At 51.0% G+C, this 13,935-nt stretch overlaps 3 protein-coding genes across 3 annotated transcripts; all 3 read left to right on the forward strand.

The window, feature by feature from the left end:
* Window positions 1-6,363: 6,363 nt before the first annotated feature.
* Window positions 6,364-8,051, forward strand: GCG54_00013729 (uncharacterized protein; the record flags this gene model as incomplete). Its single annotated transcript, XM_045413577.1, has 2 exons — window positions 6,364-7,043; window positions 7,100-8,051. The coding sequence occupies 2 exons, from the start codon at window positions 6,364-6,366 to the stop codon at window positions 8,049-8,051; spliced, it is 1,632 nt and encodes a 543-aa protein (XP_045269648.1).
* A 562-nt stretch (window positions 8,052-8,613) lies between these two features.
* GCG54_00013730 (uncharacterized protein) lies at window positions 8,614-9,271 on the forward strand (the record flags this gene model as incomplete). Its single annotated transcript, XM_045413578.1, has 2 exons — window positions 8,614-9,047; window positions 9,118-9,271. The coding sequence occupies 2 exons, from the start codon at window positions 8,614-8,616 to the stop codon at window positions 9,269-9,271; spliced, it is 588 nt and encodes a 195-aa protein (XP_045269649.1).
* Window positions 9,272-10,265: 994 nt separating this feature from the next.
* On the forward strand, window positions 10,266-11,165 carry GCG54_00013731 (uncharacterized protein; the record flags this gene model as incomplete). Its single annotated transcript, XM_045413579.1, has 1 exon — window positions 10,266-11,165. The coding sequence occupies one exon, from the start codon at window positions 10,266-10,268 to the stop codon at window positions 11,163-11,165; it is 900 nt and encodes a 299-aa protein (XP_045269650.1).
* Between the last annotated feature and the right edge of the window lie 2,770 nt (window positions 11,166-13,935).

Consider the following 13,935-nt stretch of genomic DNA (forward strand, 5'->3'; position numbering starts at 1 on the left):
TGGAATCATCCATCGCGACTCCATCATGGTCATGTCTAAACCGATAGCATGGAATAACGTCGGAAGGCAAAAGGGATGGTATGATGCTGATGCTATCAGCAAACCGCCCAGCGAACAGGAAACGTCCAGTGGATCTACATGGTTCCAACAACGGCTGTCGCTCGCATGCAGCCTTGGTGTAGCAAACCTGACGTTGGAGACAGGAGATTCCCTACTGCACATGTCGTATTGAGGCCTGACGAACAGCGAACTGAGAACACGGACACGGAGGCGGACACGGAGAGAGGCCCCTTGGCCTTGGATTCCTGCTTGATCTCCCCTGAACATAGCCAGCGATGACAACAACGTTTTCCAGGAGCGAAGATCGAGAGCGAATGAAAGGAGCCAAGAACTCCCTCTCAGCCGATCTCAGCCGTCTTGGGTTCTGCGGGCGTTGTCCATCAGGATGACAAACATTGTTCCAAAACCGCTTTCTTGCGTCGAAGCCAGATGAAGATACGTTGTCCAAGGGGCTCGCCTAGCAACACAATTCATTTGGAATGTTCCATGATGGAAGTAACGTGCATGCTGAATCTCGACCGCTCCTGGAAGGGGTTGCACCGGGGGTTTGTCCACATGGACCGGACTGACGTTGGCGATAATCCGTGCTCACGTCGAAAGAGTTGCCTCTTCTAAGCGCCCAGGCATATGCAGTTTGCTTCAAGCCCCCCTTACCACGAATCTCTGACCACATATCCATCTGGGGCTATACATGGTTCCCGTGCGCAGCTGTAACGGAAACCCAGATGCTGAAAGCAACCAATGAAACCAACTCCAACGGCGTCAACTCCGGTTGACCAATCACGAGTTGCATGGGGGAAGGGAGTAGTCACTCACTTCGTTTAGCCAGCTGGCCTGCTGCGCTGCTGGTCTTTGTCAACCATGCCAAAGCCGCGAACTGAACGTCAAACCGCCCTCGAGAGGTTGTCAGGGGAATTGCATACGCTCAATCCGGTGAAATCCCCCGGCCAGCTGACCGCTTCATGTTGACGTTTGACGGTACTAAGAGGAGCTGGAACCGGGAATAGCTTCATGCTGCAGGGACATACACAACGTCACAGCACCCATACATCGCAACCCTCGTCATGCCAACGGGCGTTGGTGGAATGCCAATGCTAAAAATGGCCTTCACGACACACACCCAGGGGCGTGATTCTTTGGTGAGGGGTAGACCACGTTATTTTCCCAACCAGTCTTCCGATATTGGGACATGACGATAGCAGTGGACACACAATGCGAGGGCCTTTCGTCGCTCATTAGCCTTCCTTCTCGCTCTTCCGGGTATCGGGGAGAAGGCCCGGCGGCGTGTTCGCACTAACAAGACGAACGTAACTACAGACATGGATAGACATCTGGGAAAGTGGTGCTGTCACTCGGCCGAGTCTCACAGTCCTCGTCGATCGTGGTTGGTACGACAAGTGTAAGAACTCAAAAAGCAGCGGAGCCTCCTGGATGAGAGGACAGTCAGGGATCAGCGATATTCTCAGATGGCGAATAGATTGCGAACCTCGCCCGAGCAGCAGGAACTCGAGTCTCGACCCTCCTCTGAAGTGGAGCATCGAACTACGGAGGTCTGACGTTGGGCTGGACTTGGGCGAGAACCGATGAATGACACAGAGTGGCATTAATGCCATACTACCACAGTACCTTAGGTCACATCCAGTAGACGATCTCTTATTTCCGTGCTGCAGACGTGTTTTGACACGCCATAAACAAGCAGCAATTCGCGAGTCCCAGCTATCTAGCAAGTCTTGGCTTCGCGGTTGCAGTGACTCCTGGCTTTCCAATTCACAATATCTTCTCCGGAGTACCCCGTGGACAAGCTGGACGGTCCACCCATACGTATGCCACGCTCTGCTCCCAGTGCCTGCCGGCGGGATAGACAGGACGAGCTGCCATATTATGCCCCCCGGCCCGTGGTTCACCGGTCCCCGTAGACGTGGAATGACACGGTGGCATGCGCACCATGATGTCAAACGCCACATCTCGCGGTGGTGGCTCCATTGAGGCTCCCCAATGTCCAACGTATCCACTGAGACGGCAGCCTGGTTCATGTTGCGCCAGGTCCCTCGAACTGCTACAACTCTGCAGAAGGCACATCAAAGTGGAAGAAGGCGGCAGCGCGGCGGTTACTTCCCAACCGTCCCGGGTAGAGCAAATGCGGATTGGCCACACAAGCAAGGCGTGCGTCCTACCCGCAGCACTCACGAATAGGCTGCAGGGGGGTTTCGCTTGTTGGTAAGATTGTAACCAACCGGACCTCGTCGACTTGTTGAACGAGACCACCACCATCAGGTTTATCAAGCGCCCAGATCCTCGCCAGCGGTGCGGGTCTGCCCATCTATGGCCCAACAGACGAGCACAACGGTACGAGGGGGTTGATGCGAAGATGCCTTACGGATGTGCTTGTCTATCGAATGTGTGGCCGTCTTCTTCCTTCTGAGCCCAGCCACATCCAATCTGTTCGAACGTGTGGTCAAATCAAAGTGTGACTGGGAAATCGCTCCTTCAGACTTCTGAATGAGCAGTACGAGGAGCAGAAGGAGCATGAGACTTTCTCAGCTGGCTGGGGAACCGACAAGGTCTGGTTACTCCTCCAGCCTGGTCCTCCGTCGACCTCTTCGAGGGGTGATGGGCGCCAACACGACGAAGCCCCCCGCAGGGCCAGTGATGATCTCCAACGTCAAACCCGTTCAGCGGGGAGGAGACAGTATCCAGGTTCAATCTGCGCCATAGTAGCACTCGTCGTGGAGTACCGGTCGATAGGGCGAGATGCGGGCAATCCTGGGTTCATCACCTCTTCACGGAGGGAGGTACTCGCGGGGAGGGGGGTGAGCGTTGTTTTCCTCGCTGAGAACCAGAGAAAAACGGAGGATGGTTACGGTTCTCCTCCCAAGACAACCAACAACAAACCTCATTTACATTATCGCCAGGGATGTGCGCGCTCGTATTGGGAGGTAGCGAGAGTCCCAGTCCCCGGACGAATGTTTATGCTGTTGGTAGATGGACAGGGAAGCAAGCAGCAGCAGACCGGCGCGAAGGGGAGGAGAAGCCCGGGGCCCTGGGTACTGACGGTTGTTGCTGCTGCTCACTTTGGGCGGAATTGGGTCCGGGAGATCGGGGGAGCATGCCGGTGACGAGTGAAATGGCTCGGAAGACGGTTTTGGGAAAGGCGATGGACAGAGATGGAGGGGGCAGCCATGCCATGCCATGCCAGCCTTGGGAGCGGGCGGGCAAGACGGTGGCCATGTCCGGGCAATTGGAACTTGGGCTCTCTCTCTTCTCCTCGTCGCAGGGAACATCTACCGTAGCATTAGCATTCATAACAGGAAAACCGTCCCAGCCAGCCCAGCCCGGGTGCGTGTGGGATATGAGGAGCGACGAAGGAGAAATGAGAAAAACCCGAGAGTTCGGGAATACCTGCACCCACCTGCCTGCACCACAACTGAAATTTCTGCCTCATGCGCGGCGTGCGGCGGCGACGGGATGGATTTGGATTTGGATTCGGTTTGCATTGACAGTTACTCAGCGTTCATAACTGTAATGCAGTCGGACGAGGGACGACAACGTGGGAGAGCGCGCAAACTCAAGCGCGCCATCACGCCAGACCAGACCCCTTCGCGCCAAATGCCATTCCAAAGCTGGGAATCAATGCATTTCCCTCTTCCCCCGCTCCTAATAGACTTTGGTCTACGGTTCATTGACACCTCGTGCCCTGAAATTCTTCCCCTCTCGGTGTACAACCCCGTGGATAAGAGTTGGCTTCTGCTTTCGTGATCCCCCACTCGAGGGCGGGAGGTGCCTGGCGGGAAGCATATCTCTCTTCCGCGAGCATCAATCACATCGTGGACCAGGGGCTTGCTAGGCGGAGTCGTACGGGAGGTGGACTGGTCATCTCCTGCACCGAGCGCCGGGCCAGACTGATCTGTTCCGAACAGAGTTAAGCGAGAAGAGAGGGGGCAGGGCAGAGGGAACTGAGGAGGCGCCGTTTGGGCGTTTGCGCCTCGGACGTGTCTTGCACGTGTTTTGGGACCGTTGGTGCTTTGTCTCTTGTCCTCAGTCGAGGGGCCCAGCACCCGCGGATCGTTCCGGCCGTCAGGAAGAACCTGGGACGAGAGAACTGAGGATAGAGAAAGCAAAGGATATTAGATGATGCCCGATACGCGGCCGCCGTGAACCACCCAAAGACGAAGGGGAGGAACCCGGGCGAAGGGCCCAATCTCCCCCCGTTCCAACAGATGGGGTAGCAGGGCAGTCCCCCGAATTGCCAATGCGTAGTTCCTGAACTCTTTTCGCTCTCTTCCTCGCAGCGGACCTTCACTCAGGTGCTGGTCCCAGCCCGCAGAGAATATCGCAATGCGAAGGCAAACGCGGTCATTGTCGTCGCCAACAACCGCGGCGCATCCCAACGCGCGTCCCTTGCCCTTTGCAGAGGAGGGGCGGCAAACAGCAGGAGAGACCCCAGAGCTGCGAATGGCGCATTAAGCTTACCCATTACCCAACGATTCTGCCATTCCGACGCTTGTTGTTATTGTCTGTCATTGGGAAGATGGGGAAGGGAAAAGAGGGGAACAGCATTGGGCATCTGTTTGCCTCGGTGCAAAAGTGCCATTGCCCTAGGACCTGGGACCTGCGTTGGCGTATCTCTTAGGTCACCGCACGACGAGAGAGTAAGACGACGACAACGCGGATGAACACCAGCAATCGATGAGACTGGACAGCGGGAATGCTCTCAGTCGAAAGCCGCCACGCAAGCGGGACCACGTCAGTGCTCTGTATCTGTCTCCGTCTCTCTCGCTCTCTGCTTCGGTGTCGTGATGTGTCGTGATGAGAAATACGTACTCGCTCTCACTCCAAATACCCGCTGAAAACCACTGCTGGAGCACACACAAACACACACAGACAGCAAGGTCCGAGAATGACATCCCCAATCGGGAGGCGGCCGGCATCCGAACACGCCCATTGGGCGCCCCGAGCTCCCCCCAATCCCGAGGGGGAGCTCTCTTGCTCCTCCTCAGCGATCAGTCTTACTCTCTTCCTCGTCCATCCCTGAAGTCGCACCATGCCTAACCTGGAAACTGGGAACGCTGCCGCCCCCATCTGATAGGTTGCCGGGCTGGCGACTCAGGGAAGAGCTCGTCGTCGAAGGGCAGCTCTCCCGCCCGTTCTACACCTATCCCACGGTGTTAAAGGTTAGCGTAGTACTTGCGGGGCTTCGTTATATGGAAAGCCCCGCAAGAACCGCACTAACCTTTAAGACCGTGGGATAGGTGTACTGCGTGTCTGAACTGTGACTTGCGTGTGTGTGAGAGAGAGAGGGACAGAGATAGGGAGGGGAGCTCCAGGTACAGCAACCGCAGCAGCGACAGGCAGTGTGTCAAATGTCATCGAGCTGCTACCGCCGCCCAGCCGGTCGGGACTTTTGACGCGCCCCCAAAATTCATGCAGCCCTATTACCTCTCCTTTGCGTAGCTTTGGTTGCTGTTTTGCAGCGGCGAACCTGTCGTGTGCCGCCGCCTCTCACAGCTCACCCATTGCCTTCTTTGGAACATTCTCTTGGCCGCTCATTCGCAGGATTCGTCCGCAAATCGTTTTTGATAGCCGGGCCAGATTCCTTCTTCCCTCTCTTGCTTGGTTTTTGATGCATTTGATGACGACAGAGCACTTACGTCTGCCCCCGTCTGCTGTCTTTTCCTACTTTGGCGCAAAGGTCCGCCCAGCAGGGCCCTGATAGCGACTCGCGAGCCATCTCACAGTAAGACGGAGGAATATTACCTCCTCGTCTGCTCGTTCAACCTGCTTTTTTCGGGCAGGACATTGGACCTTTTGGCCCCTTGCTGCATCGTGTCGTGTGTCCCTTTCTTATCGTGCCACGCAAAATACCTGAGTAAAAGCTGCCACGCACTGCGCAAGCCCAGGTACGCAACACACGGCTCCGCGGCAAACGCACACGGCTCGCGAGTCGCAGATACGTCGAGGTTGCAGCAGTAGCTCCGGCGGCAGAGCGAGAAGCACTTCGTTGCCGCAGGGAGTGCCTTATTTTCAGTTTCAGACCGCGTGTCTGAACGTTGGGGTCCCATCACGTCAGGAAAGGGATAAGATTGCACTCTGCGTCTTGTCACCACACCATCATCATTGCCTGCCCTGCCCCAGCGATGCCATCTCATTCATATTTCTTGAGCTGTCTTCCCTCCCCTTCGTTCCTTTGGAGAGTCCCTCCTGGATCAAGGGACTGACTCGTACCTGTTCTGTACTACATCCCATTCTTGAGAGAGCATCGGAGCGCCACAGCCAAGCCCTCGGAACCGTTACACCGCAGCCAAGATGCATCGCCGCGCCGAGCAATCCGACGACTTCAACGGGGACCACGAACCCGCCACGCCGTCTAGGTACTCCGTAGACGAGGAGCCCACCGAGTCGACGCCCCTCATCGCCGCTGATGGCAGCCCACGCCGTCCCGGCGCCGGCCGTGGCCGCACCGACTCCCTCATCCGCGCCGCCAACACCATCCACGTCCCCAAGGTACACGACCCGAACGTCATCGTCGGCATCTTCTGCGCCATCATTCTCCTCGGCTCTGCCGCAGGCGGGCTGTGGACTATCCCCACCACCCGCAAGGTCGAGGACATTGTCTGCCGCCACTACTACGATGTCCTGAGCAACGAAAACATTGACGAGAGCCTCTGCAAGGAGGACGCCATTCAGTCCAAGGTCGCATACATCTTTGCGGTGTACAGCGCTCTCCAGGCCTCCATCGGCGCCATCTGTGCATTCCCCTGGGGTATCGTTGCTGATCGCCTCGGCCGCAAGATGGTCTTCTCTCTGACCATCTTCGGCATGGCACTGGATCAGGCCTGGTTTGCCACGGTCTGCGCGTTTCCCCGGGTGATTCCCCTGGAGGCCCTCTGGTTTGGCCCTTCGATGCTCATGATTGGCGGTGGAAATGCGGTTCTGAGCGCCATCGTGCTTTCAATGCTCGCCGACGTGACAACTTCCGAGAACAGGTTTGTCTTCGAGTCTTGCTCCGTCGACTGTCGAGAGAAGCTAACACTTGTACTAGGGCAAAGAGCTTCATGCAGGTTCACCTGGTGTCGATGATTGGGAACCTGTGCGCCCCCGCCATCGCGGGCTGGATGATGGAGAAGACCGGCCCTTGGCCCGTCATGGGGCTCGCATTTGGCCTCTTCTCGACCTTGATATTCACCATCCACCTCATTCCTGAGACCAAGCCAGCTGCCCAGGTATCCGACGACCCGATTGAGGACGAGCCCGAGGTTGAGTCTCCCGCGCTTGGGGCCATTCAACACACGATTCTCCGCCTCAAGGAGTCTTTGGCGCTGTTCAAGTCGCCGTCCCTCATACTTCTTCTTGTAGCGATGCTCACCTCTTACCCCGTCATGCTGTCGACGCTGCAGTTCATGTCCATCTTCGCCTCGAAGCGATACCACGTCTCGCTGTCGCAGACAGGCTACCTGTCGTCCCTTTATGGCACGGGCGTCTTGCTTTCGATCGTGCTCATCCTGCCGGCCTTCTCGAGGCTCCTCGCATCCACCAAGATGCCCAAGTCGCTGCGCCTGTCGGACGACCACCAACGCGACCTCTTCCTGGCCCGCCTGTCCTCCGTAGCGCTGTTGATCGGTTCCCTGAGCATGTCCGCATCGCCAACGGTCGGGTCCTTTATCGGTGGCCTCGCCATCCTGTCGCTGGGCACCGGTTGGGGCAGCTACGTGAAGAGCGTCAGCAACGTCTACGTCGACGCGGCGCATCGCACCCGGCTGTTTTCCATCATCTCGCTGGTTGAGACTGCAGGACAGACGTACGCGCAGCCGCTGCTCGCAGGCCTGTTCAGCCTGGGCATGAAGATGGGAGGGCTCTGGATCGGCTTGCCCTACTTGGGTGTCGCAGCCTTCTGCTTGATCGCGCTAACATTGTTGCTCATTGTTAGATTGCCGCCGCCCGAGGGCAAGGTCCCGGAGGACGGTGGCGAAAGCAATGTGCCCGCCCAACACTAAACGCTCACAGATTTTCCTTTGTTGTCCTTTGTTTGTAATAACACTGAACGAGCGATTTCCTTGTTTGTTCCGATACCATCCACGCTTAGAGAGAGAGACTCTGTTGTCCTAGAAAGAAGATGAATAAAGTAGACCTTCGCAAGTGTAATCGTGGCCCGAGATGCAGCTTACCATATGACGGCTACTCGTCCCCGTTTCCTTGGTAAAAGTACCATTCTGTACGTCACGTTCAGTTCGATCGCAAGGAAGCCATTGGGTGCGCCTGGAGCAGATGGGACTCCAGGAAGGCTAAAGCGATTTAGCTGTGGTGTCCGCTGTTACCCTTGCTCCTCCCCTGTAAAACACCGAGTTAGCGACCCATTTCCAGCCATTTCAGGGGACGAAGTCCGGCATGATGCTTTTCTGTGCCTCCTGCGCCGTGGACCCGCTTCGCCCGGCGCCTTCGCTACTTAAGGATTGGTGTGGTCCTCGTCTTGGTCGAAAAGACGAGCGCAGCGAGGTTGCTGTCGTCTGTAACCGTTCACACAATCGAAGAAGCCTCGACAGACATGTGCGTGGGAGGATGGCGGACGCAGTCGACGTTAGCAGTACCGCGGGCCATCTGGAGGCTGCCGTCCAGCTCAGCGCTGCGGTGAGCCGGCAGATTGACGCCATCTCGGACGCGCCGCGAGTGCTCACGACCCTCTCGGCTGATCTGCAAGAAGTGCTGTCGATCCTCGAGACATTGCTTTACTACCTCAGCAACGACGACACGGCTAAAGGAGTTCTGCATCCGTCCACGGCTCGGGACCTGGATACGGTCCTCAAGAAATACGCCAAAAGCCTGTGTCTGCTGGAGGAGAAGCTGGAAAAGGCCACCGAGGGCCGTTCCGGGGGCAAGCTGGGCTTGTGGAAGAGGACGATGCTGACGCTGCAAGCCAAGGAATTCACCGACGTGAGAGAACAGCTTGCGACGCAGAAGATCATGCTGAATATCAGTGTGGCAGTATCTAATTTGTAGGTGTTCCCAAAAACCCAGAAGGAGTCGGACGCTTTCGCATGGACGTGCCTAACAATTCCTCTGCAGTATTAATACGACATACGAAGCGACACCTGAGAATCGGAAGGAGCTCGTCAAGATGAAGACGGACGTCGCCAAGGTGCTCCTGAAGCTGGACCACAGCCAGCGGCGGCAATCCCATCGGAGATGTCCATCGCTGCGATCTCGTCGAACAAACTGAGGCTTGTCCGTGGCTACGGTAGCGGAAGGAAAAACGACGAGGTTGATGACGATCTTCAGTGTCCGTGACCGTCCACTCTCCCCGGATCGACGATACCCCCCGGCCGGCCTGAGACAGTGTCGTCGGACAACTTCACCACGAATTGTGTGTCTCTCTTCATGTGGCTTCAATGCCTCGATTCCCTGCGAAACCCTGATGCAGCAAATTCGGTCGAATCAGCCGCAACGAAAACAATAACCAATAGTAACAAAAATACAAAAGACCCTTTTGTCGGTGGAGGAAGGGTCCAGGCACCAGGCAAAGCGCCGGTGGTTCGCATTGTGGCCCAAGACAAGGGGCCCTTGAGGCAGCCGGGATGGATTCGGATTGTGAGATGGCGACGCGGAGGATGCGAGGGGATCTGCGACCACCAAGACAAGGGAAGCGGGTGGCTTGAGTGGGGCACAGCCACCAGCGGCAACGCAAACACGGCCGCTCAGAGGCCGCTGGAGAGCACCCGTCAGCCAGTCGTCCAGCGGCTTCAGGGATCTTCCTCAGCGGGTGGCCGTTTCAGACGAAAAGCTGCAGCGCTTACTGGTACGTCATACCCGCTGAACCTCGCCGCCGTGGGGTCCAGTCAGAAAAGGGGCAGCCCACCCTCACCATACACGTTAATGCGCCGCGCCTCACGCACGAATGCCTTTTCTTCCATCATATTAGACACCATTTCGCTCCCTGGTGGCACGCGAAACAGGGCCGTCAGTCTTTCATTGAAGCAATAAGTCAATCAAACAAACAAACCGAAGCGTCGATAATGGAGCCATGATTTACGGAGACTTGGAATTAAACACTGCGCCTGCATTTGCGAGTCGTTAATCAGAGTGTCCCGTACCGCACCTTGAATCCCGTCCATCTCCGAGTTTCCCAAACACCGCCCGCCGAAAATCCCGTCTCGAATTCGATACCCAGCTTCATTTCTTTCTAGACGCGAGTCCTGCACTCGCACTTCGCCGAAATGTCCTTCTTCAGCCCCCCGAACTGTTCTGTCGACCCCGCCACCATCTCCGTCGCTGGCAATGCCGGTATCGCTGGAGTGGCCGTCTTGCTCTCCTTCACCATCGCCGCCACCATCGCCCTTCTCCTCAGCTGGTCCATCGTCTTGTTCGAGCGGAAGGAACGTCCCTCCAGCATCCGCCGCAAGCTTCTGAACGGTTACTCCGATACGCAAATCCTCCAGGGCATCGCCATCTCCATCCTCGGGCTCGCCACCACAAATCGCATCGTCCCCTACCACTTCTTCATCATCTGGTGTCTCTCCAACATGAGCATGGCCGTCCACAACGCTACACTCTTGATCTACGGACAACTTCTCCGCCAAGACTGGCTCCTCCGCACTCTCCGACAGAGCCTCATGACCGTCAACCTGGCGCTCAACTGCACATATGGCGGCGTCATCCTGCAGAGCCTGGGCAAGGGCATGAAGGAGTCCAAGCTGCCCGTCGGCTGTGTATGGTCCTCCGTCAACGGAACCACCGGCGGGGGCTCGTTCATCGACTACGCGGGTACGATCGCCGTCATCGTCGCAAACGTCCTCGTCTTCCTGGGCGCTAGCTGGTACATCCACTCGCGGGGAAAGCGCTTTGCCAGGCCGATGATCATGGGCGGCCTGGCCCTCATGACGGCGTCGGCGATCGGTGCCGCCGTGCGCTCCTTCATGGCCTCGTCCGTCTTTGGGTCCGGCCCCCAGGGCTACAAGCTCGCTGACAACAGCGAGGAGAGGTGGGAATTCGGGCAGTTCCTGTCTATCCTGGTGTTGCTGTTCCCGGTAGTCAACTTGTTGGAAATCTGGCGGGGCGAGATCATGGTCGCAGAGCCCGTCTGCGAAGATGCCGAGGACCAAGAGAAGATGCTTTAATTCAATTTTTTTCCCTGTTCGCATGTAGATACTTCGGAGGGTGACTGGCCTGGCTTCATCGTGACAACGGCCTCGGGAGATTGTACTAATCGAACAACTCTGGTCACGTTCCTGCTCTCTGGAGAGCAAGGCCCGCGCCTTCTTCAGGTCCAAAACGACTCGAATGTTCACGGCCCCTACCTTACCCACGCAGTACCACGTTGCAAACATTCAAGGGTTATGTTTTGATCTAATAGTTACGCCACAGCATGTGATGTAGAAGTGCCGGCATCACTCGAGTGCTTTTTGAATCAAAATGCCATGGCTTGTACCGGTCTCGTCTTCTTACGGGACGTTGCGCCAAGGAGCCTGATCCGACGCACTCAAGCCACCAACTACTTATGCCACCTTCAACCTCCCTACGTTCCTTGTATCAAGCCACAAGCAGTTCAAGTTCCAGAAACCTGGGGCAGGGTGCATTCTTAATGACCAAGTCGCCTCGGGAATGGCAATCGAGGCCATGAAAGAACGAATTGGGAGCCAACCTGAGGTGCTCATTCTGAGACGTGCCTCCTGTGGTTGGGAAGAGTGGCGCTTGATCGCCAAGAAGGCGCCAAGTTCCAGAGTCTGATCTGTCAGATTGCAGGGGTTAAATTAGCGTGTTAGATTGCAGGGGTTAAATTAGCGCCTCTTAGCTACTAGGGGAGGACTAAATAAATAGATAATCCACCTAGTGAGAACAGTAAGTTTTATGAAACCTATACGTAGAGTTTTACTAGTTCTCAGGGATATATATATAATATATATTTAAGTTAATTTATTAATTAATAATCTAATTTATATTAACTAATATACTACTAAGCTATATATAGTACTAAAGAATAGCTAATAAGTATATAATAATACCTCTAAATAGTAAAAAGATCCCTCTAAAAAGTATAGAGGATTAAGTATTTTAAATTAATTAAGTCTAAATCTTCTATTATTCCTATTAGTTATAGTATATTATAAACCTTAAGAAGTTCTCTAAGAGTACTACTTAGGTTTATAAGTTAGCTTTTTAAAGACTTATAGTACCTCTAAGACTCCTATATACTTCTAATTACTTACTTTAAAAGTTTTTAACTATAATAATCCTCTTTAAAAATAATAAAGAGATACTTTAAGTATAAAAACTTAAAGATCTCTCTTAAATAAACTATACTCTCTATAGTAAACTAAGAATAAATTATAGTTTCCTTAAAAAGGAATAAGATAGTATAATAAAAGGTATATAAGAGATCTAATAATTTATTAGGGAGTTAATATTTATAAAGCTTTTAAAATACTACTATATTATTAATATAGATCTTAATAAATAACTTTATAAACTTAAGATTTATATTAACTATAGTAAAAGAGAGTATAAAATTTATATAATCTCTAAATATATTATAATAATTATAGCTTTTAGTTAAAAATATCTCTTAATAAAGAAAGATATAAAAGTATAAATCTCTTATTAAGAAAATATAATCTATAAAGACTAGAACTATAAAGTTCTAAATAATTTAAACTCTTTAATTTAGTTTCCTAAATATATTAATATACTTACTTAAAGTTACTTTAATATATAGATATCTACTTACTATATAACTAAGCTTTTTTTAGTAATTTAATATAACCTTATAGTTAGTAAAATTATCTCTAATATATAAATATATCTTATATACTTTAAAACTACTCTATAGAAGTCTAAAATAAGTAGAGATATATTTAGCTTTATAATCTATAATAAAGAACTTTAATTAAGTAAAATTAAACTATTTAATAAATTAACTAATTATAGAATAAGTTATAAGAGAAACCCTTAAAAAGAATAAAACTTAAAGTAACTCTTAGTAATAATAAGAACTTATTAAAAGTAAGAAGAATCTCTTTTAGATACTTAAAAAATAGAGAAACTATATTATAAGTTATACTATAATATATATAAGTTCTCTAAGTATTTCTATATTAATATAATAATCTAACTAAAATTATAAATCCCCTAAATAGTTATTTAATATATCTTTAATAGAAGAATAGAGAATAATAAAAACTTTATAAAGTAAATCTATAAAACTATAAAGTCCTCCTTAAAATTAGTATAATTCTATAGAAGTACTAGAGGATATACTAAAGTAGTATTTATAGTATTAGAAAAATACTCTTTTATAAGATCTATAATACTAAACTTAAGCTTTATAATATATATATTTAATTATATAAAATAGTTTACTACTTTATAAAATACTTTAATAGGAGATTTTCTATAAATTAAGATATATAAAATATTTATTAAGGTATATAGTATAGCTAAAATCTTAGTAAGAAGAGTAAATAGTATAATAAAGCTATAATTATTTAATATAACTTTATATCCTAAACTTATAAATAACCTAATATCTCTTTAAAAGTTATACTAGAGAGAGATATAATAGAATATAAGCTTAAGTAATAACTACTTATAGAGATCTAATTATATATTCTTATACTTACTTAAGAGTATTAATAATTAGTATATTCTTAATTATAAACCTCTAAGTAAAATAACTCTTATTATAATTATACCTCTATTAGCCTCTATATAAGATAAAGTTTTAAAACTAAAAAGAAAATATAACTATATAACTTTAATATATTATAAACTTATTAAGAGATTAGTAAAGCTTTAGTATTAGAAACTTAAATACTTAAAGCTAGAAGCCTTCTAATATCTATCTAACCTTATAAGAAGGGTCTAAATAATAAATAAATACTTAAAAATTTT

The sequence above is a fragment of the Colletotrichum gloeosporioides genome, assembly GCF_011800055.1.
Source record: "Colletotrichum gloeosporioides strain Lc1 chromosome Unknown consensus_11, whole genome shotgun sequence".
Lineage (NCBI taxonomy): Eukaryota > Fungi > Ascomycota > Sordariomycetes > Glomerellales > Glomerellaceae > Colletotrichum > Colletotrichum gloeosporioides.